The sequence below is a fragment of the Elaeis guineensis genome, chromosome 4 (assembly GCF_000442705.2).
Source record: "Elaeis guineensis isolate ETL-2024a chromosome 4, EG11, whole genome shotgun sequence".
Lineage (NCBI taxonomy): Eukaryota > Viridiplantae > Streptophyta > Magnoliopsida > Arecales > Arecaceae > Elaeis > Elaeis guineensis.
In genome coordinates this window covers 132,272,144-132,297,875 of record NC_025996.2, presented here as the reverse complement: position 1 = coordinate 132,297,875, position 25,732 = coordinate 132,272,144, and the positions used below count along the sequence as shown (strand labels likewise).

The 25,732-nt window shown below is 40.2% G+C and overlaps 1 protein-coding gene across 1 annotated transcript in view; it reads left to right on the top strand.

The window, feature by feature from the left end:
* Positions 1–4,099: 4,099 nt before the first annotated feature.
* LOC105042638 (protein EARLY STARVATION 1, chloroplastic) overlaps positions 4,100–25,732 on the top strand; it is a 37,485-nt gene continuing 15,852 nt past the window's right edge. The window contains exons 1-3 of the mRNA XM_010919922.4: positions 4,100–4,661; positions 13,892–13,983; positions 14,253–14,446. Coding sequence (XP_010918224.1) covers positions 4,381–4,661; positions 13,892–13,983; positions 14,253–14,446 — 567 coding nt within the window. The 5' untranslated portion in view covers positions 4,100–4,380. The remainder of the gene's footprint in view (positions 4,662–13,891; positions 13,984–14,252; positions 14,447–25,732) is intronic.

Here is a 25,732-nt window from a genome sequence, read left to right as displayed (position 1 = left end):
GACACTCTTTCTCAATTTGATGAGGGTTTTGGGCTTCATGTCTGTAGTAACACAATAAGAGTCTGAAATGCAGAAGGAAAAAAAAAATTATAATTTTCTACTCACCCCTAGGGTCGATTGGGCTAAGCCTTGCATAATATAGGGCTTCTTCAGACAACAGCTTCCCTAGGGGAAGAACTTTGAAGTCTCAAAGGACTTTAAAGTAACCTTCCTCCTCAGCCTCTAGCCTTGGAATGTTATTGACTGAGGCCTCCGGTCAACCCCAGTTCGACAAGTTCCAACTGCCAGATGATGAGCAAGAAATGAAAAGAAAGCATCCATTCCACCCATGAATTGAAGAGCGAGTGCCTATAATCAGAGGAGAAACTCTCCTCTGAGTTAGAATGTACCATCAATTTTTGATATATGGATGCCTCTTGATGGTAAAGAAAGTTCGAAAAAGTAGAATAGAGGCCTGAATGTTTGCCATGGCATAGACAACTCAAAAACTGATGACAAAATGAAAAGAATTTGGAACAAGCGTGTAGAGAGGAATACAATAAAATTGGAAGAGGTTGAGAATAAAGAGAGGAATGAAAAATCACAGACCAGCATGGCATACCTCTTCGTACACTACTAACCAATCGAGTGGCAAATCGTTTACCTATCCAATGGTCTCAGGAAGCTCCAAATCAAACTCCATCGGAATCCTATATGAGGCTTGGATCCAAACCAAGTCTTCCAACCTTAGCACGAAGCCCAAATCATCAGGTTCGGAAGCTGAATCGATCTTGAAACCCTTGCATTTTCTGATAGGATTTTCAGGACTCACCCTCGAAGAGGTTGATCATTCTCTGACTGAATCAACAGATCCCACCATTAGGGAAGTTCGATGGAAAGACCAGGATCGAAAGAAAAAAAAAAGAAAACAAATGTGGAAATCGATGGGCGAGAAAGAACGACCAAAGAAAATCCATCTGGATAGAAGGAAGAAAGCTGGAGAGACAACCGGAGATGGCAAGGAGAACTCCTACACAACCCCTTGAAAACGTCACAGCAAAGGGAGGACCCAGATGGAGCAAACCTAGCGCGATGGCGATCGAGGGAAGAAAAATCGAAAGAAGAGGGGGAGGCTCGAAAGATTGCTAGAAAGCGCAAGAAGGAAGGAAAGTGGTATGGCTTTATAGCCAAAAAAGGACAGCTCCAAAAGATCGCGAATCATCACCATCAAATGAACAGTTCACATGTGGTATCTTTCCATCGATCGGCTTTCACCATCAGTCATCAGGATTAATGCATCATGCTGAAAAAGGCACCTATCGAAATTTAAGTCAAAAACCTATATTTCAGCTATGATTACCTACCCAGGCCCCTTCGCATCCGCTCTGAGAATCGTGCGTGCCTTTTTGACTCAGATTTTTCACATCTTTGACGCTAGGGATCAGCAATACTCTCTTCTCCCAACCAAAGCTCGGATTCGGTAGTAGGAGGGCATGTGTTGGGGGAGAATTTGTACAGGCCGAAAATGCGAAGAAGCCCAAGGCTCAAAATAGCCAGACCCAATTTTTGGAAAGGCGAAGCCATGGCCTACTCATGATCAGCCTCCATTTGAGTCAAGCCACAGCTAACCTTCGACTCACATTGCCTAAGCGGAAGCTGATGCCGAGGGTTCGTCAGCATAACCTGACAAATCTTATTCGGACTCGTCGGCAGCCCCCTGGTGGTCTACCCATTGGTACCGGCATCCAGAGCTACCTGCGAACGATACGGATCGACTGGGCATCTATTCATAGCCAGTAGTTTCTAACCGAACAAGCATCGACAGCGAACAAATCTCACGCTTAGCGATCAGCCTGACTCTCAACCAAGGACGATTTTTTCAAGAGAATGGTTGCAACATCTGATCCTTTGTCGGCCCATCCAACAACAACGACTTACCCAATAACCTCCTCAATGGCTATCGACGCCCCTCCACCGACAGATCGTTGCTGATGTTCCCCCGAATGTCACTGACGAGGTCTCGGATCAACTTGGTTGATTTAAATGCCCCGATCAATTGGATCACCTGAGCAACCAGACTATATCCTAATAAATTATCAGAACATGGCGAACAGAATATCCTGACAAGCTTTCGAAATGTGGCCATGTGGCATAACAGCCATCCATGGCTAACAACTTGGTGAATGGGCGGACAACAGGTAGCCTATCCTGACGGCTTATAAGCATAGGCCTAACAATCTCTAGACTCCATCTATAAGAAGTCGCAAAAAGGGAATCTCAAGGTAAGCCATTACTCTGTCTCTTATGCTCCTTTTTTTGTTGAATGAGATACTGATTTGAGCGTCGGAAGATCTCCATCGAAACCACCTCCGCTCGAGGTTTTTCTTACAGGTCGTGCCTCTGGAAGATCGATCTCGACTGTCCGCACTAGCTTGTCCGACGCCTGCCGATGTCTCGCTCCAATAGAAGATATCTTTACCTTAATCATCTCATAATAAAAAAATAAAAAAAGTCAATAATGCATAAACCTTATCCGTTCTAAAGGGTTACATCTGGGAAATTAGATTGAACTGTTTACGAGCTAACTTCGGCCCATTTGGAGGCTTACACGTGGGAAATTTGATTGGATTGTGCCTGGGCTAATATGTCAATATGACAACCAACACATTTCCAAATTTGACCAGGTCCCAAAAATTGAGATTCAATCTTATCATGTAAAGAGATAACTGCCACCGCTATCTGGCAACATGTCTTGAAGCTTTCAGAAATGTCCATCAAAGTGCAATCAACAACAATTCCAAATTGCTGGTCTTTGGCTACACGCTTCTCTAGTTGTGATTTAAAAAAAAAAGGACTTGTATGGCTGTCTCAGCACCATGGCATCTAAGAACAGATCACTCGATCTTCGTTCCACTAGAAAACAACCACTTTCTTCAACATTACCATGCCATGTGTATCTCGTGACTCGAATTCACGGTCAAAATCTTATCCATTCCAGCAAAGGCGATGATGTGAGGGTGAAAAGAGGCTGCACCAGAAGTCCATCATGCCACCGCCACCTCTCACCTGTGATCCACCGTTTCCCCATCCCGAGGGCTCCACCACGTGGCACGACTCAAGCCACCTCCTCCTTCCAGCTGACGTGGCAAATCCTCGGCCGCTAGTGTCTCCCCGATCTGGTACCCCTCCACGTAATCTATCCTGGATTTTATCCGCATCCAGGATTTCCCCTGCCACGTATTCGCTCCAAGAGGAGATGCCACGTGGCTGGCAACGTCGACGTGACTCAGCGATGGCCATCGTGGTACGGGCTGATAGGAGATGGGCCAGGTACAGCCAACGGGACGACTCTTGTCGCCTTGTCGCTCACCGCTAGAATGCCACGTCATCGCTAAGTCTTCGTTCACCCCGAAAAGCGCCCGCTTTCAAGCAAAAGCCTTTTTCGTTAAATTACTTTACTGCCCCTGATCTTGCGTTAGCATTACCTATAAGAAAGGGGTCTCTCTGTAATTTGGCGTAAAGATTGATAATATGATGGTCTTTTCACTGATAACTCGGGAACCGGGAGGACCGACGCCGGTGAGTCTGCGTAGCTATTTTATTTATCCAACCAAGAAATTTAAAGCCACTCCTCTGGATCAGCTACTCAGCCAACCCAAAGGCCCACCGTAAAAATCAAATAAAAGTTCGACACGTAAAACAAAAAAACCCAAATTCGAAATACGTGGCACATAATAACCGGTCAATGTACTAAATTAGCGAGGGAGTTTTCTGCGGATCACGTGACTAGGTGACGGAGTGGAGCGTGAACAATTGCCGTGTCTCCACTCTCCAGTCGAAAGTTTGAACGAAAGAATTCTAGATTTCCGCCGCGATCTAAGCTACCAAAATATAGCCTAATCGCGATCCACCACCGAACGGCCAGAAACCGCGCCACGTGTCAGGCCTGCTAGGACCAGCCCCGGCAGAAGGTGATTACACGATTTACACCTCCACAGCCGCGGGCCCCACTCTCGCCTCACCTGTATGGTTGGCGACGCCACCCTAGCGCGGGCCCCGCCCCCTACCCCGTCCGCCTCATCTCCAACACCTCCTTCAGCAGTAGAGCTTTCGGAGGGCGGTCGCCCCAAAACCGCTTAACCACCGAGCAGATTGGCGTGACACGAACCCGTCGCTTTCGTTTTCAGATGCTCGACCTTTAACATCCCTCCGGGTTTGGCCGCTGGGAGTATTCTCTTCTCCTTTCCCTCCCATTTCGCCCCCAAAGATCGCTGCTTTAAAGCTCCCCGCTCCCCCCAACTACTTCTCCGTTCAGGACTCCTTTCTTCTACCGACTCGATAAACCTAGGGTTTTTTTCTCCCCTCTTGCTCTTCTCGTTTCTTCTCTTCTTGGGATGAGAGATGGCGGCGAGGTCGAGAGGCCTGGGAGCACCGCCATGCGGCCTTAAGATCAGGTGGATCTCGGCGTCTCCTCTACCGCGGCCGCTCCATGGACTGGCATTCAGAAGGGAATGGCTGGGAGGAGGGGCTCGGTGCTGCTGCGGCGATGCCGAGTTCCGGAAGCTTGGAAAGGGGACGAATGCAGCCGCCGAGAAGGCCGAGGTGCGGTGGCTTGAGCCGAGGAAGAGCTGCCGGAGAGTCTGCGTGAAAGCGTTGCCCGCCGTTCCCTTCCCTTCGCCTCGGTATGCATCGATACTTCTTTGATCTGATTGGTTTTCTGCTTGGGATGCTGGAATCACCATACTTTAATAAATTTTGGATCTTTGAAATTTAAAAGCCTTCGCCTTGTCTGAGTTATTTGGTTCATTGTCCTGTTTAGTGAGGTGTCAATATCCTGACAAAAAGTTGTTCGTAATAATTATAGACTAATTGGTCTTTTTCTGTATGGCGTCCCTTGTGGTTATTGTTTTGGGTCAAATTGGCTGGATTGAGATGTTCTGGGAACTGAATTGTTCCTCTAAAAGTTCATGCTTAGTTTGGTTGGATCGAAGTTTCAATCTATGAAATATTAGTGTAATATGCCTGTGTGTTGATTATTAAGGCTGTATTCTTAATGACTAAACGGATTGGTAACAGTAGATACAGTGGTAAACTGCAAGCTTTGTAGGCTCGATGCTAAGATTTGGGTACCCTCTGTTTTTGTAGTTTTCAGTATGACTCAGAATTCATGGGATCATAGACAGGTTGCAAAAGTCTATGCTTTTTTTCTCCTTACCTATTATTAGTGCCTCAGTTGTTTCATCTACTTTATCTATTTTCTTCTGCTAATGTAAATATATCAGCAGGCAAGGTTGTCATATCAATGGGCTTGCTTGGATTTATGATTCTACTTAAGCGTGGAGATTGATATGGATGCCTTAAAAGACAATAACCCATTTTCTCATTCAAGCCTGTCAGTGACGCATTTGCAAGACGCACTAGAGGAAAACTTATACATTTATAAAAAGTAAAAAAAAAAAAAGAAGGAATACATTAAGCCATATCTGAAATAAAAGAAAGATAGAATTCTTGGCTCCACCCTTGCCATTAGTCCATATGGCTATCCTTGACAAGGTAGTGGCATGGTTACCAACGGATCAGCTGGTTGGTTGCATAATTTTACCCTTTCCTTTTGTTTTTGTTTTTGTTTTTTTTTTCAAGTAAATCCTTCCCTCTTGTTCATGTGATGATCTTGCAAATTGCATTTCAACCCACACTTGCTGAGCATGGAGGATTTGAGTGGCATAATGGAATGCTTCATATGCTCCTCTAAACTCTATTACAGGTACCAACTGCCATGGCTGTTGTCATATGCAAAACTCCTATTGGATGAATGTACTTGGCATAGTCCTGCATAATAAACCTGGTTCTAGTTTTATTGTCATGCTTTGAACTATGGGACTTCACCCTAAGAGCATAAGGGTGTGTGATATTAGTGTCACAAAGAATGTTTCCTTAGCTTAAAGCCTTAAGCACCAATGCAACGCCCTATCATGCTCCACAATAAGGCAAGCCCTCTTGAGTCCATCCGTATATAGCATGCAGCCTAGGAAGCGCAAATACTTCATATGCCATGCTTGTATAATATCAAATACTCATGTTTGTAGGATACTTCTAGGATATGTGTTTGATACTTGTAAAGTAACCTTTTTCTCCAAGTTAGAAAAACACTCCGGATACTTTCAGGATACACTTGAGGTATTTCCTTGATACATCCAGATATGGGGTGTAGGATGGTTGCTTTCTTTTCATAATGTTAAGTCCTCTAATGATGAATGTTAAATTTTTTGATTTATGATGCTAATATTAACATATGGAGTCATAGAAGTTCATTCTATCATCCAAAGTATGGACTGTTACACACACAGACACACACATATGTATATATGGCAAATCCTAGCTATGCCATGTCCTCCCTTTCTAGGGTTTGGTATTTGCATATACTTATCATGTTGTATCATGTCGTAACTCATATTCGTATCTCATATTTATGCACATTGCCCATGCTTCATAGTAGGCAACAATCCACCTACAACCAAACGTGCACCTTTGTGCTCACTACCTGATGTCTCTAGCAAACCAAACTCTAGTAACATCCCTGAATGTTTTAAGCAACTTGACCCATGAGAACCACAGTGCCCATGTGTACCTCCAAACAGTTATTAAGCCAGGACTGATATGATTGGTTAGATCGGAAAAATGGTGAAATGGACTGTCTAGTTTTGTAGTGGGATTGGAAATGCATTTGGCCTGATCAAAAAATTTTTGAGACTGTGGGTTTTTGGGAAGAAAAACAGGTGATTGGGTGGGCAAAAATTGAGTAAACTGGGTTCATTAAGTTCAAAAAGTAGTGCTGAATCTAGGATTTGAATATTGATGTCTGAAACTGAGTCAAGCCTCTTAACCACTATGTTATCGCTTATCATCTTTTCGTATGCTTTATTATACTCATTACATGTCATTTGTTGAAGCTATTTTACATAAATTTTGATATTTCATGATCATATATTTCCATAGAAAAACATTATCAATTCTTTTCCTTTGCTTTGAAATGAAATATATATACTCAATTTATTTTTTTGGATATTCTTAAAACTTTATAAGGTTAAAAATCAAGAAACTAAGAATTATAAGTTCTAAACATCCACATATTTTCCTACATTATGTACAATTTCTAAATTCTCAGAAAAATTAAACAATACATGATTGACTTCTATTTTTGTTGTAACTAAAGAGTAGCATAGAATGCTAACTCATGTAGTTTATGAAGTAATTGTTAAATGGAAAATTTGTCAACATTTGTACATTTTTTTGTTATATTAATTTTAATTTTATATATTTTTTTAAAGATTTAAATATGTTTTCTAATGTATACTTGATCCGACAGACTGATTCGGTGGTCGGACTAGTCACCTAGCGACTTAAATCCTTGGCTAGGTTATTTTCTATTTCAGGTTTAATAGCTATGCCTCCATGCTGTTGAATAGCTTTCCCCAAGAGTACTCCATAACCAAGTTCCTTGGTGCTATCTTAAAATCTTTTTGCTTAGCCAAGTACTGCCCATTTGGACACCTCTTTACCCAAACCCAGTAGAATAACTCCTTGCCACAATTTGATCAATGTGCCTCTAATTGGTAAGTCTACTTTGCACGCTTTGGAGATTCATAGATCGGACCTTCAATGAATAACCCTACAACATCAAAGCATTTCACAAGGTTTCTACAAAGCTAGATTCCCCAACTTGCAAAGCATGCTGCCAAGCGCTTATTCCCTGCAACTCCTTGAAGCCCTATACTACTGTGCATGTGTGAGATTAACTTGTCCTTAAGCCGTTGTGCCACAATCCCAATCTTGTGTCCTTGACATGCCCCCATCCATGACTCGACCACTTAACACTATGTATATCTATGTTCATGGCTTGTTCATACAACATAGCACACTGACCTGGAATTTGTGACCATGTCCACCCATTGAGTAAATGTCCATCAATTGATAACATCTCTGTGCAACCATTTGTCCAATCCAGGGTCTAACTCCAAGGCACTATATCCTGATGGTGACATCTCAATAGCCAATTAAGCCACTCTTTTGCTTTATAGTTGATTGGCTTCCATAGTTCTTTGCATGGCTTTGAAATGCCTCACAATGCCTTATGAGACTTTGTTATAAGTTAGTCAAACCTTTGCTTTGGTGTCCCATACCATTTATATGCTATATGAAAGAGATATGACATGCATAGTCTAGATAATTATTCAAGGAAAAACCATGAACAAGACCCCTTTGCATTATATGGTCAATCAAAGTTTCTGGAACCAATACCAAGTGCTGTATCATTCAGGAACCAAATCAGTATGATCGTTAAGGTGCCAATACCCACAACCACAAATCGAGAGAGGAAGAGGGAGAGTGACAGGGTGTACTTGGGGTGGTGGTGGACAAGGCGGAGCCAGTGGAGGATGTCAAGGAGGGTGGTGCTTGGAGAGGGCTTCTATAGTGTACACCGAGGATGGTGATTGGTTAGGGTGATCATGCTAGGGTGATCAATGGGGAAGATTGGTGGCGGTGACCAATGAGGGAGATTGACCAGAGAGATCTGCGGTGAGCCATCAGAGGAGATTGAGCACAGAGATGGGAGAAAGAGAGATTGAGAGACAGGATCGATAATTGAGGGGAGGGGAAGGGGGGGGATGAGGTATTATATAGAATCAGTCTGTTCAGCTCAGCTAAACTAGTCAATACTGCTTGAATGGGCACTTCCACCTTGGTTGGACTGATTTTGACTGGTTTGTGTGTTGCCTTGAGCTGACACACAGAACCATCCTTGTTCTACACTAGTGTAGTGCGACACACCCCGAACTCGGTCGTTTATGATGTTTTCACCTTCCTTGTGGCCTGCTTATCCAACCAATATCATTTTAGACATCTCCATGCAAGAATGCCCACCTTGCCCCAAAATCAGGCCATGTTAGACCTTTTCTTTTGGGACCTAGGGGAGTAGGAGCCCCTTCCATCGTCTTCTCAAATATCTAAGGTTTTCTTGAGTTTCCAATATATATGATATATCATGGCAGTTTGTCATGACTCTCCAAAACAAGCTACACAAGTTCCTCAACAAGCATACCATGACAAAGCCTTGCCACCTTCCTACAGCCCAAACTAGGCATCCAACTATTGGCCACCCCCTAGGTTAAAAGGTCTCGTGGAAGCATATATTCTGGCTTGATCGGGACCCATGTCCTGCTTGGCCAGGATGTTTCGTGTGGCTGGGATTCACATCCCACACACACCACAATGCCAATTCTTATGTCTATGGGAGTGGGTTCCCAAGAGAAGCAGGTAGGAGATTTGAAAGTACTTTCATAACATGGAGTTTCAGTGCCCTATGATCTACAAATCACTATGGTTTTCAACATTGACAGTGCTGATATTAGTGCATTCCTTAAAAGGATTAAGGCTAACTGACATATTGCGTGGGGATTTTGTCAAGTTCTTTCGAAAAAATCGCATGTTCTCATTCTTCTAGATTAACTAGGTAGTATAATTTAGAACACTTCTAATTGCCAATGCTGGATTAGTCCTTGAGGCTGTGTTTGGTTCCTGAATAATTTTAACCAACATATTTGAATAACTTTATTGGAATAGGTACTCATTCCTTGTCAATTAGCTAAAATTATTCGGCCTCCCCTCATTGAATACCTTGAACCAGGTCATAACTGAATAAGTACCATAATGATGCTTTTCAGCTTTTTTGAAATCCAAAATGTGTTCCTCATTATTGGGCTTTAGTCAAGAGCCAAACTGGTGTTTGACTGAATAAACCTGAATGAGGCTGAAAAAGTGAACTTCATTGAGATTAAGTATGTTTATTCAGGAACCAAACAGCACCTAAAACTTGCTGATTCTAAGCTAGCTTTCCGAGGAAGTGGAACCTGGACTTGGGAAATGTTGGCTGCCAATCTGGTGCTTAACCAACTTCCAAGTGTATATCCATGGTTGGTGGACATTAGAAAAAAAACTGATATATGGATTCAACGATGCCGAGCATCTTGGACAGTCAGGGGAAGCTATGCCTAGATGAGCAATTGTAGCTCTGGTTGGTAGGCCCATCTAGCATACTTGGCACACAAATGTAAGCACTCTCAAAACTGCACCAATGTACCGTGTCCACTCTGTTGATCCTCTCTTCTTGTAAAAGCCTTCCCTTGCTTGTTTATGTACAGACAAAGGGTTGCAGAGTCTGTAGCTAGGTACCCAATATTATTGGTCTCTTGCCACTATAGTGACATAAGGTAATTAATAATTTTGCTGCAGCAGGTGTTATGGTAGGAGCAGGCTGATGGGTTGCTCTTTCCGACACTTATCGTATGTCAATATCTTATCCACCTACTGAAATTTTATTGATCAAATCCATATTCACCAGCATGATCAACTTGTTAGAAAGCGAACAACCAAAACAAACACGGGATGATACACTAATCTTGTCCCTGCCCCCACAATACAGTGAAAAATATTACTGACAAAGTTGTAGTTTCTGCTATCTAATTCCAAACTGGGGTTGCACCTGGTGGAGATGGTTACATGGATCTGCTTTATTAAACAAATATGTCACTGAGGGTGGTTGTGCCATGGAACCTATGCACCTGTGATTTGGTTTACACAACAAAAATCACAGAACAAGCCTTGCCATAATGTGCAAAATCATCTACGAATATTATGAAGTCCAACAGGATAACACAACAACTATGATTACTAAATACAATTATGCATCAGCTTGAAATGTAAAAGCCAGGAATAAAATAGTTGTCAATAAACCATATGAAGTGTATCATACACGTGTAAAAACTAATCTTGGATGAAGAAGTTCCATACTTCAAATATGAACTGTAACAGAATACAAGCTGTAAAGTAGGCAAGTGGACAATTATTGTCTATTTTCTTGTGAGAATTTCATCAAACATTTCTACAATGAGTGGCTGGTAGCTGTTTTTTGTCTTTGTATTAGATGATATACTGTTTAGTACATCCTGATCTGGTTTAAGTGTATTAATAAGATAATTAGGGGTTTTAGATTATCCATGTCAGGTATCTATCATATCAAGCTATCATATTTATAGAACAACTTCTGGATATTTGCATGTCAACCCCTGTAATTGTCTTAGTTGTTGCAAATTCTTTTTTAAAATTAAGAAACATTTGCCAAGAGCAATATTTAAAGAAGGCACTTTATGCTTTAAAGAAGACATTTAGAAGTATACTTAGAGAAGCATTGGTGAGGAAAAAGGATTCCAAGAGAAGGCACTCAATGAAAAAAGAGTAAATGCCAAGAAAGGCAGTATTGGAATGGGCATCCGTGCTGGTGTGAATCGACAGGCAAAATCAGAAGGGGGGGGGAGGCAGGGGTGGTAGCAGGAATAGGGCGAGGGAGAGACCTCTCCCCCCCTCCCTTGCCCCTGTTTCAGCCACCACCGACCACCATCAGTTTTTCGATCCAAAAGGTGGAACCATCTTGATCCATCGCCTGTACGGTTCGATATGCCCCGAACCGGGCAGTTCGAGATGGTTCCATCGGTGGCGTAAATGCCTTAGGCACCTGATCTCAGTTGGAGTGGCCTAATCCAACGGGGAAACCAACTCGGTTGCCTCTCCATTTACGACCTAATTCCTCCACTACTTAACTATTAAGGTTTAGTGGTGGTTAGTAGAATTGTCTATACACAGTTTTATGTTTTAGAGGGGTCAGTATGGCAAAGACTAATCTTTTTAGGGTTCGTATATAAGATTATTCAAGGTTGTATATGCAAAAATCAAAGTTATTTGATAAATTTAGAATTTAACAAGTACAATAATATTTGATCTTGTTTTATCTTTAAAGTCAACTTTCTTTATCGTTCCTGTTTTTGGTTTTTTGGGGTCTGTTACATTGCTAATATCAGACTTGTCATGATAAAGCATAGTCAAGTTTTCATTGGTGACAACACTCATATGGTGCAAAAGGTCTTCTTTAAGGCTGCTTCTTTTAAAGCAAGAAATGTGCCAAACTCAACATTCCCTATGGATTTATCCTTTTCTTTTTTTTTTGCCTTTTCTTCAATTTCTTACTATAACATGAGACAAGTCCATCAACTTCAAGAACATATCCAGATAAAGAATTATCATCTAAATCAGCAGCAGTCATTCCACATTCAGTTATGAACTCTCTGTCCAAGACATTGTTACCTTGCTTCTACTGTTCTGCATGTTTTTGCAGTTTTGTGTGGGTGTATGTATATATATACACACTGCTCAACTTAGACATGAGTGAGCTATCACCCATTGTTTGTTTATTTTTAGGGTCATTGCCCAGTAGTTTTTTGCATTGCATGCTTGAATTCTGGCCAACATTTTTTTCTCAACTGTATGGTATCAAAGTCACAAGACCTCTGATGTAGGTGCATCCTTTGGTTGATAAGGCTGCAAACAAAAGTCCAACAATCCAAGCTTATTTTCTGCTTCATTTGATGGAGAAATTGTTTAGGAGGTCTGGTTTCTGAATTTTCTTTCTTTCATTAGTTGCTGGGTTTTGACGGGAAAGTATTCAGCAATTTTACTGTTCACAACTTCGTAGCACAAATAATACATGCTGGTATGCTACACTAACTGTTGTCAGCATATAGTGGTTTTCCTATTTTGTTTGTAGAGTGCTAATTGGACTAGGCAATGTTCTGGTTGGTTATTAACCATTATAAGAGGGTTACTCCTGGCTGTTAGGGTCAGTTCCTTTGGAGTTGATTTTGAAGAGGATAGTAAGGACAAGGCCTGGTATGGCTGTTTCCCTTACTCTGCTATTCTTCCCAAACACCTGCACCCCACCCTCCCCCCCCCACCACCAAAAAAAAACCAACAACCACAAAAATAGAAAGAAAAAAAAAAAAGAAAAATCCTCACTTTTGTTCTTATTTCTTTTCTATCCTGTTTTAAAATCTTTTCTTTTCCTATGGTTTATGTGATGTTTTAATTCAGTAAGCTTTAAAAAGAAAAAGGAGGAGGAAGAAGAAAGGAAGATCTATTCTTCTCTCCCCCTCTGGTACATTGTCCTTAACTGTTGAATATATGCTAGGTAAATCAGATCTGGGCTGGGATTAGATCTAAACACTTCTGAAATTTAATTTCATTGTTCCTATGATCCCCTGATAACCCCTAGACAGCTGGACTTTAGTTCTGACATTGGGGAGAACTAGATTTATGTTTTCTTTCCCTTCCCCCTCAATTTCTGGAATCTGTGCACTGTTTCACAAACTTATACACATCAGCCCTTTAAGCCTTGGTTTTGGATTATCGAAACCCAAGAAGCCCTTTTCTTATTTGTTTAAAACCTGAAGCCATCCATTTCAAGGGTCACTGTTGCACATAAGCAACTCTAACATCAAGTGTCCTACATCAGTTGCAAAAAGGGCTGAGTTGAAAGCTTAAAAGTACTTATGTATGGGTTTTGAAACCATCCATTTGGTCTCCACTATAGTATGTCATTGTCATGAAAAGATCTATGAGATGTTAGCTGCAGACAATAATTTGTTAGCTACTACTTTGGCTTTTCTGTATGTTATCTGACCTATTTTTCTGCAGTGTGAGCATTGTCTTTTCCCAATTCATATTTTATATGCTTAATCAACCTATTAGGCCACTTGATCTTACATCCATGCAATCCATTTTTCTGAATAATGTATTTTTTAATGAATTCTTGTTATTCTCGAACCTGGCCTCAAAACTAGGTTATAAAAAATTCATGTTAATATGATGAACTTCTATAATTCACGGAGCCTGTGACACTACATAAGAAGGAATATGAGGACAAAGATTTACATATTTGACTTAAAAAATATATCAATTTTAATTAATAAAAATTGTGAGTCTAGTTTCAACTATTATTTGACAAGTTGACTTCCAAACTTTGTAGCTCACAGAGGCTCTCCAAACAACAAGACTTCTATCCTTGCTTCAGTTCAAGAAACTCTGGTCCTCAGTCTCGTGATACTCCACCAAAGAGAGGTGTGTTCTATTGCCAAATAATTTAGCTGATAATATTTATATGAATTTGTTAAAAAGGCTCCAAAACTACGGTATATGCTTTCATGTAGGGAATTGGTTCCAGCGAGAGCCATTTATGCATAAGCCAGCAACACGCACATCTTTGTGCCATATTTTTCTTGTCAAAGGAAAAAGCTCCACCGATTGTTGCTACACTATTTAAAATTTCTTCTTCTATCACTTATAGTTTCTAAGGAAATACATTTGCTTCTTTGACATCTTCCTTATAGACACTGGTATTGCTAGTGAGAAGGAATGGGGGATCAACCTGCTAGATGAAAAGGTCGACGAGTCTGGCACCAATGAAGATGGTAGTACATGGTACCAGGAAAGTGGAGCAGATCTTGGTGATAATGGATACAGACATCGTTGGGCCAGGATGGGAGGCCAATCTTGTGATGGTTCCTCAGAATGGAAAGAAACTGTATGTTTTTTCTACTTCGCTGTTTTGACCATTTCCCAAATGAAAGTAGTTTTAATTACACATTCTTTGCCTAGGGAGCAACAATGTGGCAATTATGTTAAGGACTGACCGCATATTGTTTTTATATTTTAAGAGTTCTTTTTTTTTTAAAAAAAAAGAAATGAACTGTGATATTTTTGACCCTTTCAAATGACATGAAATTTAATATTTCTATTTTGGGATACATAGCATTGATGTTTTTTGTCAGTTTTTGCCTATCCAAACATTCAAGGAGTCAAATATAAACCATACAATTTTTTTTAAAAAAATTTTCCTATGATGCATAAATTCTTCTTTTATCATTTGACTGACACTGTTTTCTCCTAGAAGGATATTAACTTCTTTTAAGGCTTATATAATGATTTTGCATTTTATGCTTTTCTCTTGTATAGATGGTGGCATGCTTACCACCTTGGTGACCTTGACATGTGTGCATGGCTCAGACTAATGTCAGAATTAATTATAGCCAATAACTGGAACCTTCTAAAAGTGACTTGGTAATTGGATCTTCTCAATACCTTGGATAGAAAACAACCATGCTGATTGTTCTGGTGTACAGTTTGCTGAATCCAGCAGCTAAAGAGCTAACATCAGCATCCAGACATTCCTGAAGCATCACTGGATTGCAAATTTTCTTTGAAGGTTTTCTTGCTTATTCACTCTTCTCTTTGGGTAGAACCCAACTGTCAATTTGGCAGGTCAGTTCTCTGCAGTTGCGCCAGTATTCAAATGCACTGTTGCAGCTTGATCTCTCTTATCATTGGACCACCAAACTTGGATTGGAGGTCCCTTTCTAGTTGCTGAATCATCCCATATAATATTATGACGTTTCTGACTTGAAAGATGGACCTGAACTGGACTGGCTGTCTATTAAACCTAGTTGTTCATTTTAGGTAGGCCATTGTTTGGGTGTATGTTTTCAGTGCTGAAATTTACCATTTGAGTGCTTTCTTGTCAAATTAGTCTGTTGTTGCAGTGTATAGGATTCCAATTCTTCTAGGCTTTTAAGTCAGCTTTCCTATCTGTCTCCCCTTTTGATCTCAAAGGGCTGTTTTTTTGGTCCATCTTTATTATTCCACTACATTCGATTTCATTTAGGTTATCTTAGTTCGGATGTGTTTCTGGATCTAGGTGGAGGGTTTTAACTTGCCTCTCTTTTTTTAGTCCTCCTCAATGTACACCAAGTTTTTGATTACTTGTTACCATGTTTAATCAGTCTAACTTTATGTATGACTGTGAAGCATGAAGGACTATTAAACTGTCATATCCAAGGTTCATTGAATCGGTACCGGGACCTGACATGGTATAGCGAGGCATGTCGGCTCTAAACTGACTCACCAATTTTCTTTTTTTGTTGTTGTTTTTTCAATTTTTTTTGGCTTTCAAGATCTCTAATCAATTTTTTTTTTTTGGTTCTTGAATGGTTTTAAGCCCAAATTAATATTTATTGATGTTCTTTGATGTTTCTATCATTTCGGTACATCCTTAATGATGCTTCTAAATATATAGGCTTAGATCTTTCTATGTTAACATGGCATTACCTAGAATATAACAAAAGAGATGCCCTATGTAGATCCCAAGTCTTGGAAGGTGGAAGCCAATGATGTGGTGGTGGATTTGAACCGACGTGATGCAGATTTGAGCCTAATATGATGCTTTGCTCAAGGGACAGTCTTACAAGAACCAGCCTAAAGACAACCTTAAAAAGGACTAGGTATTATTGAATCCTAATATGGTCAAAGCAATTATGAGATACAAAATATAAAATGATACAATCAATTGCATATAATTAAAGTATATATATCGAGATCTAGAATCTCGTTGAGTGCCGATGTTGCTCATAAATATCCGTATCATTTGCATAATCAGGAGATACATGAGCTCATCTCACTAACCAAGCAGCACTGTGGTCTTATATAGTCATTGTATAAGGTATGCATATTAGATTGTAACTGGTATCAGATCTCTTGCTGAAGATCCGGCTCTAAGAGGTGTCCTCCGACTGATAGGGAAGATATGGAGGGGTCCATTTAAATATGTTGATAGCAAAATCCGATCCATAAGATACTCCAGACTACGTAGTATAGTAGGCACTAGAAGATTGTTTTGGAGGCACCATATCCATATCTGTATGGATCATAAGTTGCTTATGGCTGTGGGTAGTATAATTCGAAAAATATGAGGATGAATCTGATACATCCATAGATCTTACTCCATGTGTAAAGTCGTCTACAACTGTATTGTATCCTAAATGACCTAGAAGAGCTCGTCGCTTATATACAATCGTATTCTTGTGGACTCTACTAACTCATGTATTGTTGGCATGTGTAAACTGGGAGTCACCTATGAATCCAAGACCATCCTATGGTGGTATCTTATAAATGGTGGTCTCCTATCTTCCATTCACTCTTTGACAACCAGATCTATGACCATTAGAACTATCATCACTGCTCTTATTGATCTCTAACTTTGAGTGAAGTGACTTCTTCACTCTTTCCATCGGAGCTGCAACTATCTTTTTTTCTTTGTTTTTGCGTTGAACAGCTACCTGCATTCACTTTGTGCACTGCTTTAGCTGGCTATGCTAAAAGAATGGATGTCATCCTACTATTTGAGATGACCAAATATCATGGTAGCCTCGTCTAAACATCTATCATCAAATCTCTAGAAGAATGTCTTGAACATGGACTCGTGTGATGAATGACTCCCTAATGACCTCTTTGGCTGTGGCTGATCAATTGAAAGTCTGCATGAAATGTTGCTACTTGCCCATCGCTCAGCATCCTCCCATCTCACTAGCTACAAAACTGGTTGGTCGTGGAGACGATCCTGGCTCATTAAACTTCGATTCCTATTGTTAGCCCACAAGCTATCAGATCATTGGATCTTCATCATCATGAATAAAAACATCCATCGTCGGATCTAAGTACTTCAGCTCAACTTTCTCCTGAATTCATTCAGCCTCCATCTTAGATTGTAGTGAACACATACAAGATTGTTGAGGCATCTCTATATCAGATGGTTCCTCTACTTGCTATAAATGAGAGCAAAGATCGATAAGTGTGCTCATAGCCACTCAAGGAGACCATCTGGAAGAGGATCCGAATGGCAACTTGCTTCCGATTTCTTGCCAATAAATCAAAATGAATCCACCATTTAGGCCGTAAAACATTGAACAGAATTATGTATAAGATGGTATCATATTAGTAGCTATGTAATGTCATATAAGAATTATGACTATTGATATCTAATTTATCTGGATTCATCTTTTCTTTACTTACAATAGCTGCCTAGCCTTCACAGCTTCAGTGCCCTCCCTAAATATTTTTGTTTATGAAAAATATATGTTATTGATAGAAGGGATAAATTTGCTATATTACTTGATATACAAATACGTTACAGGATGCCTCCTTATATATACGAGGAAAATCAAGTCAGGCAAGTGCTAATCTATGCCTACTCATATACTTATACACAACCTATGTACATCTCATCTAAATCTTACTAGAAAGGAAAGCTAGCTAGGTGTATTTTGACACCCCTGTACAACTCACCCAAATCTTATTGAAGAGGAAAGCTAGCTAGGTGTATCTTGACAACAGCTATCTAACATTCCCCGCAAGCTGAGCATCTGATGGATGGATGTGAAGATTAGTGTAAAGAGTATGAAAGTGCGATGTAGATAGTGGTTTAGTGAAGATATCAGCCAATTGCTTTGTCAGAGAAAATATGAAACATGGATAGCTCGCCACACTGCAGTTTCTGCTGAAGAAAATGATGATCAAGTTCAACGTGGTTAGTGCGAGCATGGAGAACAGGATTGACGACAAGGTAGGTTGCACTGAGGTTGTCACAATATAACTGGATTGGGTGTGACAAGAAGCATCCCAAATCATGAAGAAGACGATGGATCCAAACTGTTTCAGCAAGTGCCAAAGCCACAGCACGATATTCGGCCTCAATACTGGATTTGAAAATAGTGGGTTGTTTTTTGGCAGACCAAGAAATGAGATTGGGCCCGAGAAAAAGGCAAAATCCAGCAGTGGAACATCGGGTATTAGGACACCCAGCCCAATCAGCATCGAATAAGCAATAAGTGATGGATTTTGACACCGAGAGAAATGTAATTCATAGCTGAGTATACCACGAACATAACAGAGGATTCGCTTCACAGTTTGAAGATGTGGTTCATGCAGCGCATGAAGAAATTGAGCTACCAGATTCATAGCATAAGATAAGTTAGGCCGGGTGAAGGTAAGGTACTATAGGGCCTCAACAATTTGACGATATTCATACGGGTCCAAGAGAGGCTGTCCTTTATGAATGGATAGATGTGTGCTACAAGAGAGTGGTGTGCTGACAGATTTGCAATCCTTCATACCATGGCGAGAAAGTAACTCCATAGCATACTTGCCTTGTGAGAGATGAAGACCTGAAGAACTAGACTTAACCTCAATTCCTAAGTAGTGAAGTGATCCAACATCCTTCATAGCAAACTCAGATTGAAGAGAGGCAATGAGAGAGTCCAAAAGAGGGCCAGAACTATCTGTGACTATAATATCATCCACATACAAGAGTAGTATTAAGGTGCCATGAGTACTGGAATGAACAAACATGGATGCATCTGCAGCACTAGAACGAAAGCCAAGCTCAGCAAGAAATGAGGTAAACCTCTGAAACCAGGCACGAGGAGCCTGCTTGATACCATAAAAGGCTTTTTTGAGTCTACAAAGGTAATGCAGATTAGCAGCATCACCAAATCCTGGAGACTGTCTCATATAGACCTCCTCCTGAAGAATGCCATGAAGGAAGACATTGTTGACATCAAGTCATCGAAGGGGCCAACCTTACGATAATTGCATAGAGAGAACTGTATGAATAGTAATGGCCTTAACAACAGGAGAGAAGGTTTTCTCAAAGTTAATACTTTGTTGCTGCTTATATCCTTGTGCCACAAGGCGAGCTTTAAGACGCTCAAGTGAACCATCAGCCTGAGTTTTGACTTTATAGACCCATGTGCATCCAATAACGTTAGCATGGGATGGAGGAGGAATAAGGTCCCAGGTTCAGTTTGAAATCAAAGCATCATATTCTTCCTACATAGCAACGACCCAACCAGGGTGCTGAGAAGCCTCTTTGAACGTCGATGGTTCCTGCAGAAAATCAGAACTAGAAGATATAAGCAATGCAGAGGGGTTAGCCTGAGAAGAGGACTGATGTCTAAGAATCATATGGTGCGAGCATTGTAGAATAGGACGAGGTTGTCTAGGAGGTTTAGGGTCAGCAGCAACATTGGATTAGGTAGAATTTATTTAGGGGGGTGTGGGAATTAGAGTAGATTTAGGAGTCCGTGCCCGAGTGCGTTGATACATAATCCGAACCGACGGCCGATCCACATGACTACCAACAGGAATCTTTGCAGAACTGTTAGTATCCACAGTAGGAGCAGGAGAACAAGTAGCAACAGTACTGGGTGAATCTAGGGCTAGGCCAGATGCAGATGCAGTGATGTTGTCATTGATATCAAACTGTGATATGTGAAATACTAGCTCAGAAATGGAGCGGGCAATAGAGGGATCTAAATCATGTTGTGGATGTGAGACAAACAAATTCAGTTTATTTAAGTCACCAGCAATAGGCATGTCATGTGATTACTTTGAAAAGGACTGTAAACAAGTGTAGGGAAATACAGACTCAACATACACAACATGACGGAAAATGAGAATTTTACCAGAGGGAGGATATAAACAACGAAATCCCTTGTGATGCTCAGAAGGGCCACAAAAAATACAAGGCAGAGACTGTGGATGGAGCTTATGCGATGCAATATCCTGAATGTTCAGATAATAAAGACATCCAAAAACTCTGATAACATTCACATTAGGAGGAGAATATCCATGTAACTTTTGATAAGTAGTGGAGCCATTCAAAACAGTGAATGATGGAGTGTGATTTAAAAAAAATACAGCATAGTATAGGGCTTCAGCCCAAAACCGCATTGGCATGGCAGATTGAAATAAAAGAGTGCGAATAGCATTTGCTATGTGTCTATTTTTGCGCTCAGCAATGCCATTCTGCTGAGGCGTTTAAGGATACGATAATCGATGAAAAATACCATTGGCACTCAGAAAATCAATAAAAATCTTATTAACTAACTCTTTTCTCCCATCAAAATGAAAGTAGCAAATATTTGCTTTGTAAATATTTTTTAACATGGCATGAAATTCAATAAATTTATTATAAACTTCATGTTTAAATTTAAGAGTATGTACCTAGACGTATCAAGAAAAATCATCAACAAACAACACATAATACCAATATCCAGAGGGAGAAAGAACATGTGATTGCCAAACATTAGAGTGAATTTGTTCAAATGGATAAGAAGATTGTGATTGAGAAACACTAAATGGTAATTTGACATGCTTTCCAAGATGACAAGCATTACAATTATTGAATTGAACAGACTTAACAGATGCATGTGAAACATTATTAATATCTTTTAAGAAACGAAGCAAAACATCATTACTGGGATGACCTAATCTCCTATGCCAAAGTTCAGGACTCAACTGGAGTTACTGGATAGCTGCTAATGCTATCTTATTCCTAACATCGACAGTGGAAACTTGAGAAGCAATAGGGTAAAGTGACGACCCAGGATTATTGCACCGAAGAAGCTCCTTGTTCTTAGATCCTTCACAAAAAAACCAAATGAATCAAATTTCATAGAACATTTATTATCACGACAAAATTATCGAACAGATAAAAAATTTTTCTTAATGGAAGGAACGACTAAAATATTATGCAAAAGAAAGTTAGTATGAGGTGTATGCAGCCTAGATTCACCAACAGCATGAATAGCAATTTGTTCTCCATTTCCTACTAGAACACGATCACTACCGTGATAAGGTTGAGTGCGAAAGTATACCTGAAGTGGCAGTCATGTGGTTCGTCGTCCCTGTGTCAGGGTACCACACCTCTTAGTCAGACTCATCTTGTGAAATACTCATGGTAGCAAAGGATTGTGGTATATCATAGGATATATAATTATGATTAAAGCATTGTCTACACTGAAGTGTTGTATGATTAAATTTACCACATATCTGGCACATGGGGCCAGATTGCTTCTGAAAGAGGGAAGGGTTAGGAGGAGGTCTGGGAGATGGTGTGGCTCGATAGTGTGGATGTTGCTATTAGTAGTAGTTGGGCTGAACACCATATTGATAGTTAGTCATTTATCTTGGTCCCTGGCGTCGTCCTCCACGATCGCCTCTGCCTCCACGAGATTGATCTCTGCGGCCACCCTGATTGCCTGGCTGACCACCACCACATGCAGCCACAAAGGCAGTAGAATGGCCAGTGGGAGGAGCGGAACTGCGAAGAGTACTAAAGCACTGATTCTGCTGTTTCTCTTGAAGAAGTAGCAGGCGAAGCTCCTCAAGATCAGAAAGATTACCACGTGTAGTAACAGTGGTAATGAAACCCCTATACTCCTTGGGAAGACCATGAAGAGTAGCCATCACAAGCATACGATCTGTCCCATGACCACCAATGGAGCGAAAACTCTGACCAATATCCTTAATTTTTAAGATATAGTTAGAGACAGACATTGTGCCCTTCTTCAAAAGGTGAAGCTCACTCTCCAACTGGAACTCCATAGCGGTGGTCTTGTCACCAAAGTGCTTCTCAATGGCAAGCCAAATGTCCCTAGTAGTGTTCTCAGTATCAGAAAGAATATGTTGAAGCATGGTAGGGGACATGGTGGTAGCGAGCCACAACTGAACAGTGCTGTCCTTCTCCTGCCAGGTCTCAAATATCGGATTAGGAAGATAATTTTTTGAATCATCTTCAATAAATGCAGGAGGTGGGAGGTTGGTACCATTCACATGTCCTAACACCTTAAAGGTAGAAAGAACATTCGAAAAAACCTTCTTCTAAAGTAAGTTGTTCTCAGTCAGCTCGATAGTGACAAGACTCTTGATGTTGATGACCGAAAGAGCCGTAATAGTGGAACTAGAAGCCATGGTCGGGATGGAATGGCACGGCCCGGGGTGAGTGTGGCATGGCGGCATAGCAGGGATCTGGGGCGTGAGCCCTAAAGCTCTGATACCATGATAGAAGAGATAATTTGCTATATTACTTGATACATAAATATGTTACAGAATACCTCCTTATATACACAAGAGATAAACCAAATCAGGCAAGTACCAACCTATGCCTACTTATATACAACTTATACATAACCCATGTATATCTCATCCAAATCTTATTATAAAGAAAAGCTAGCTAGGTGTATCTGGACATCCATATACAACTCACCCAAATCTTACTGAAGAGGAAAGCTAGCTAGATGTATCTTGACAATAGCTGTCTAACAATTATAATATGTTACTAGTTGAAGATTGGGCTAAGTTAATAAAAACATGCCATTTGATCTAATTTATCTCTTCTAGACACAAAACTGCGATTTTTGGAATGGGCTCTATCTTGTATATCATATTGCGTAGGGCAGTCAGAAACTCCTCGTCTATGTCTATCTCAAGTATGGGTTACTAGAATCTTGGATTCAGATAGTAAGCTATAGATAAATTTTGTAATTATTTAAGTTGTACAAATACAAGAGCAGTTAAATTTTTAGAGTATTTTTAATGTTTTGCCTTATTTGCTAGATGCGAGTTCCTACTCATTTGGGAGTCTCACCATTGCTTAATAACTTGGATGTACTCTTAGGTATGTTTTGGATTTGCCCTCTCCATCATATGATATAAGAAGCTCATCTGGGGGTGTCTCTCACTGTTCACGCTCCTTACCAAAATGTCTGCTTTGTCACTATATTCTCAATAGTACTCTCCTTCCTCCCCACCCTCATATATTTGCTCTTCTGCCACTCGGTATACAAATATTTGCTCTCCTTCACTATCAATTTGAGGATTATATGGTGTCATGCACTCGATCCAAAGCATCAATTGACTTCTAAAAAAAATATTTTTTATCATATTATGTGAGGAAGTTGATGATGTTACATCTGATAGGATCAGTCCAACCATCACACTTCACCATTGGTTCATATGTGGCCCATTTGCTCTGATAGGATGCAATGCATTTTTGTAGCTTCTTGTTATTTTCATGAAGCTCATTGTAGATACCCTTCAGTCCTGAAGGATTTACACCCCTGGTCGGCAGTTTGTATAGATGTAAGGATAGAGCAATAATATGTGTTGACTGCTGCATTCTTTGAGATATGGCTGAAATGAAATTAGGATCTAATAGCTTGCCACATATCCTTCTTATGTTTCTTCAACATATTGTCAATCCTCTGTTGTTTTGAATCTTTTTTAGGGAAGACGTGGGATCTAGGTCATGGATGATGGCTTGTGGTGGAATCTTTCTGGAGAACTTCTTTTTACTGCTAAAAGCCCTTGGTAAAGATGCAATACCGCTACTACCTCTACTCATAGCCTTCCTAACTGAGGAAGTCCTTCTGAACTCTGACTCTCCTTTCGACGATTGTAGAGCCCAACCTCGACTTATAGTGTGATGATCCAAATTGAGCCCTAAGCCCGACCGCCTCCTCAAGTTGTCACTGGTCATCCAAGCTTGCCTGAATGGCAGTTTGGATTTATACCTTCTTGTCATCTAGAGTGGAAGCCTTCTCTGACTCCTTTTAAGTGATAGAAAAGTGGCTCTGTTGCTCAACGGTCTATCTCTGCCTTCTTTGAAACCCTCTTCTTTGCTGCTTAAACGGTTCGTTTGGGGATGACCATGGCTGATTTTGGTGTTTGTAATTGGATTTTATTGGATTTGGATCCTTAGCCTAATGAGGATGCCCGGGTTTAAATGGGAGATTATGATTGGACTCATGTGGCCATATGGGTATATGTTTAGTATCATATCTATTATGCATTGGAAAGATTTTGGATACTTATATAGGGCCAAATAATCTAAACAATACCTTCTAGCTAGCTTTTTTGGGTAAAGCCTTGAATTTCACAAAATTCAATAGGGGAGAAACAAAGAAAAAACTGAAGGAGAAAAGGGAAAAAAAGATAGAAAAGGGAAAGAAGATTAAAAGATTTAGAAAAGGGCAAGTAAGGGGGAGAGAGGGAAAAAAATGAGATAAGAATAAGAGTAAGGACTAGGGAAAAAAAGAAGAATAAAAAGATGGAATTAAGAAGGGAGAAGAATAGGGGAAAAGAAAGGTCATTCGAAAGAGAGAGAGAGAGAGGGGAAAACATTATATGGGTGAGATGAGATTATAAATCAGGAAAACTATAACACAACTTGAATTGTCGTTTTCAGTCTCATATCTTACTAAGTCACGAACATTCAAAACTAATAGAAAGAGTTAAGTGTAATGCCAGAATGAACAGGTTAAAGTAACATTTATATATTATATGCCTAATTGGCCATTGCCTAGGTGGTTTGGCCTAGGTGGTGATTTTGACAACCTGCTATTGACCAGAAGTTCTTGAATCCATCAGCCATTCCCTTTTTCACAGAATTTTCTGTAGTCTCATCTTTGTTCCTGTCTAATCTTATGGTAGTTCAGGGTTATTATATTTCTAAATGGCTTTAATAAGTGTTCAATCAGGGGCATTGTAGGTATGGTTGCAACTACTACCTTGACTACTTGCACAGGATGTAAACTAGCCAAGCAGAAACCTTCCACAAGAGTTGCTCAACTCAGTCTCTTTCATTTATATTAGCATTATGTCGTATAAATAGAAGCTCCTAATATAACCCATAATGATGCCTTTAGCTTTTAGACAGGTAATGAGGGATTGATTTATCTCTACAATATTTCTTTTTAGTCTGGTATGGAGCATGGAAATGGGATATGGCATAATAATATGATTTTTAGGGAGAACTGTGAAAATTAGGACAGGTTACAGCCGGGATATATTATATGTATATACACAGTATGTATGTATATATATGTAAAATTGGGACAGGACATGCAGATACATGTGTATTTACATATTTAAGCATATGTATTCATGTACACATGCATATACATAAGTAAAAATAATATTGACAAAGCATGATGACTTATGAGGATAATTTAGTCCATACTCTCAATAACATCAAAATCACAAACTTTAAAGAAGAGAGTTGGGGTCTGGGGGGGGGCGCATCCTCCTCCATGTCCATCATTAATAGTTCAATATTTGTCAGAAATAACAAAAAAGAAATAATCTTCCCCCTCATCCTCAGAGGTGTCCGGGAAGAATGCCAAGCATATTCAGTGGA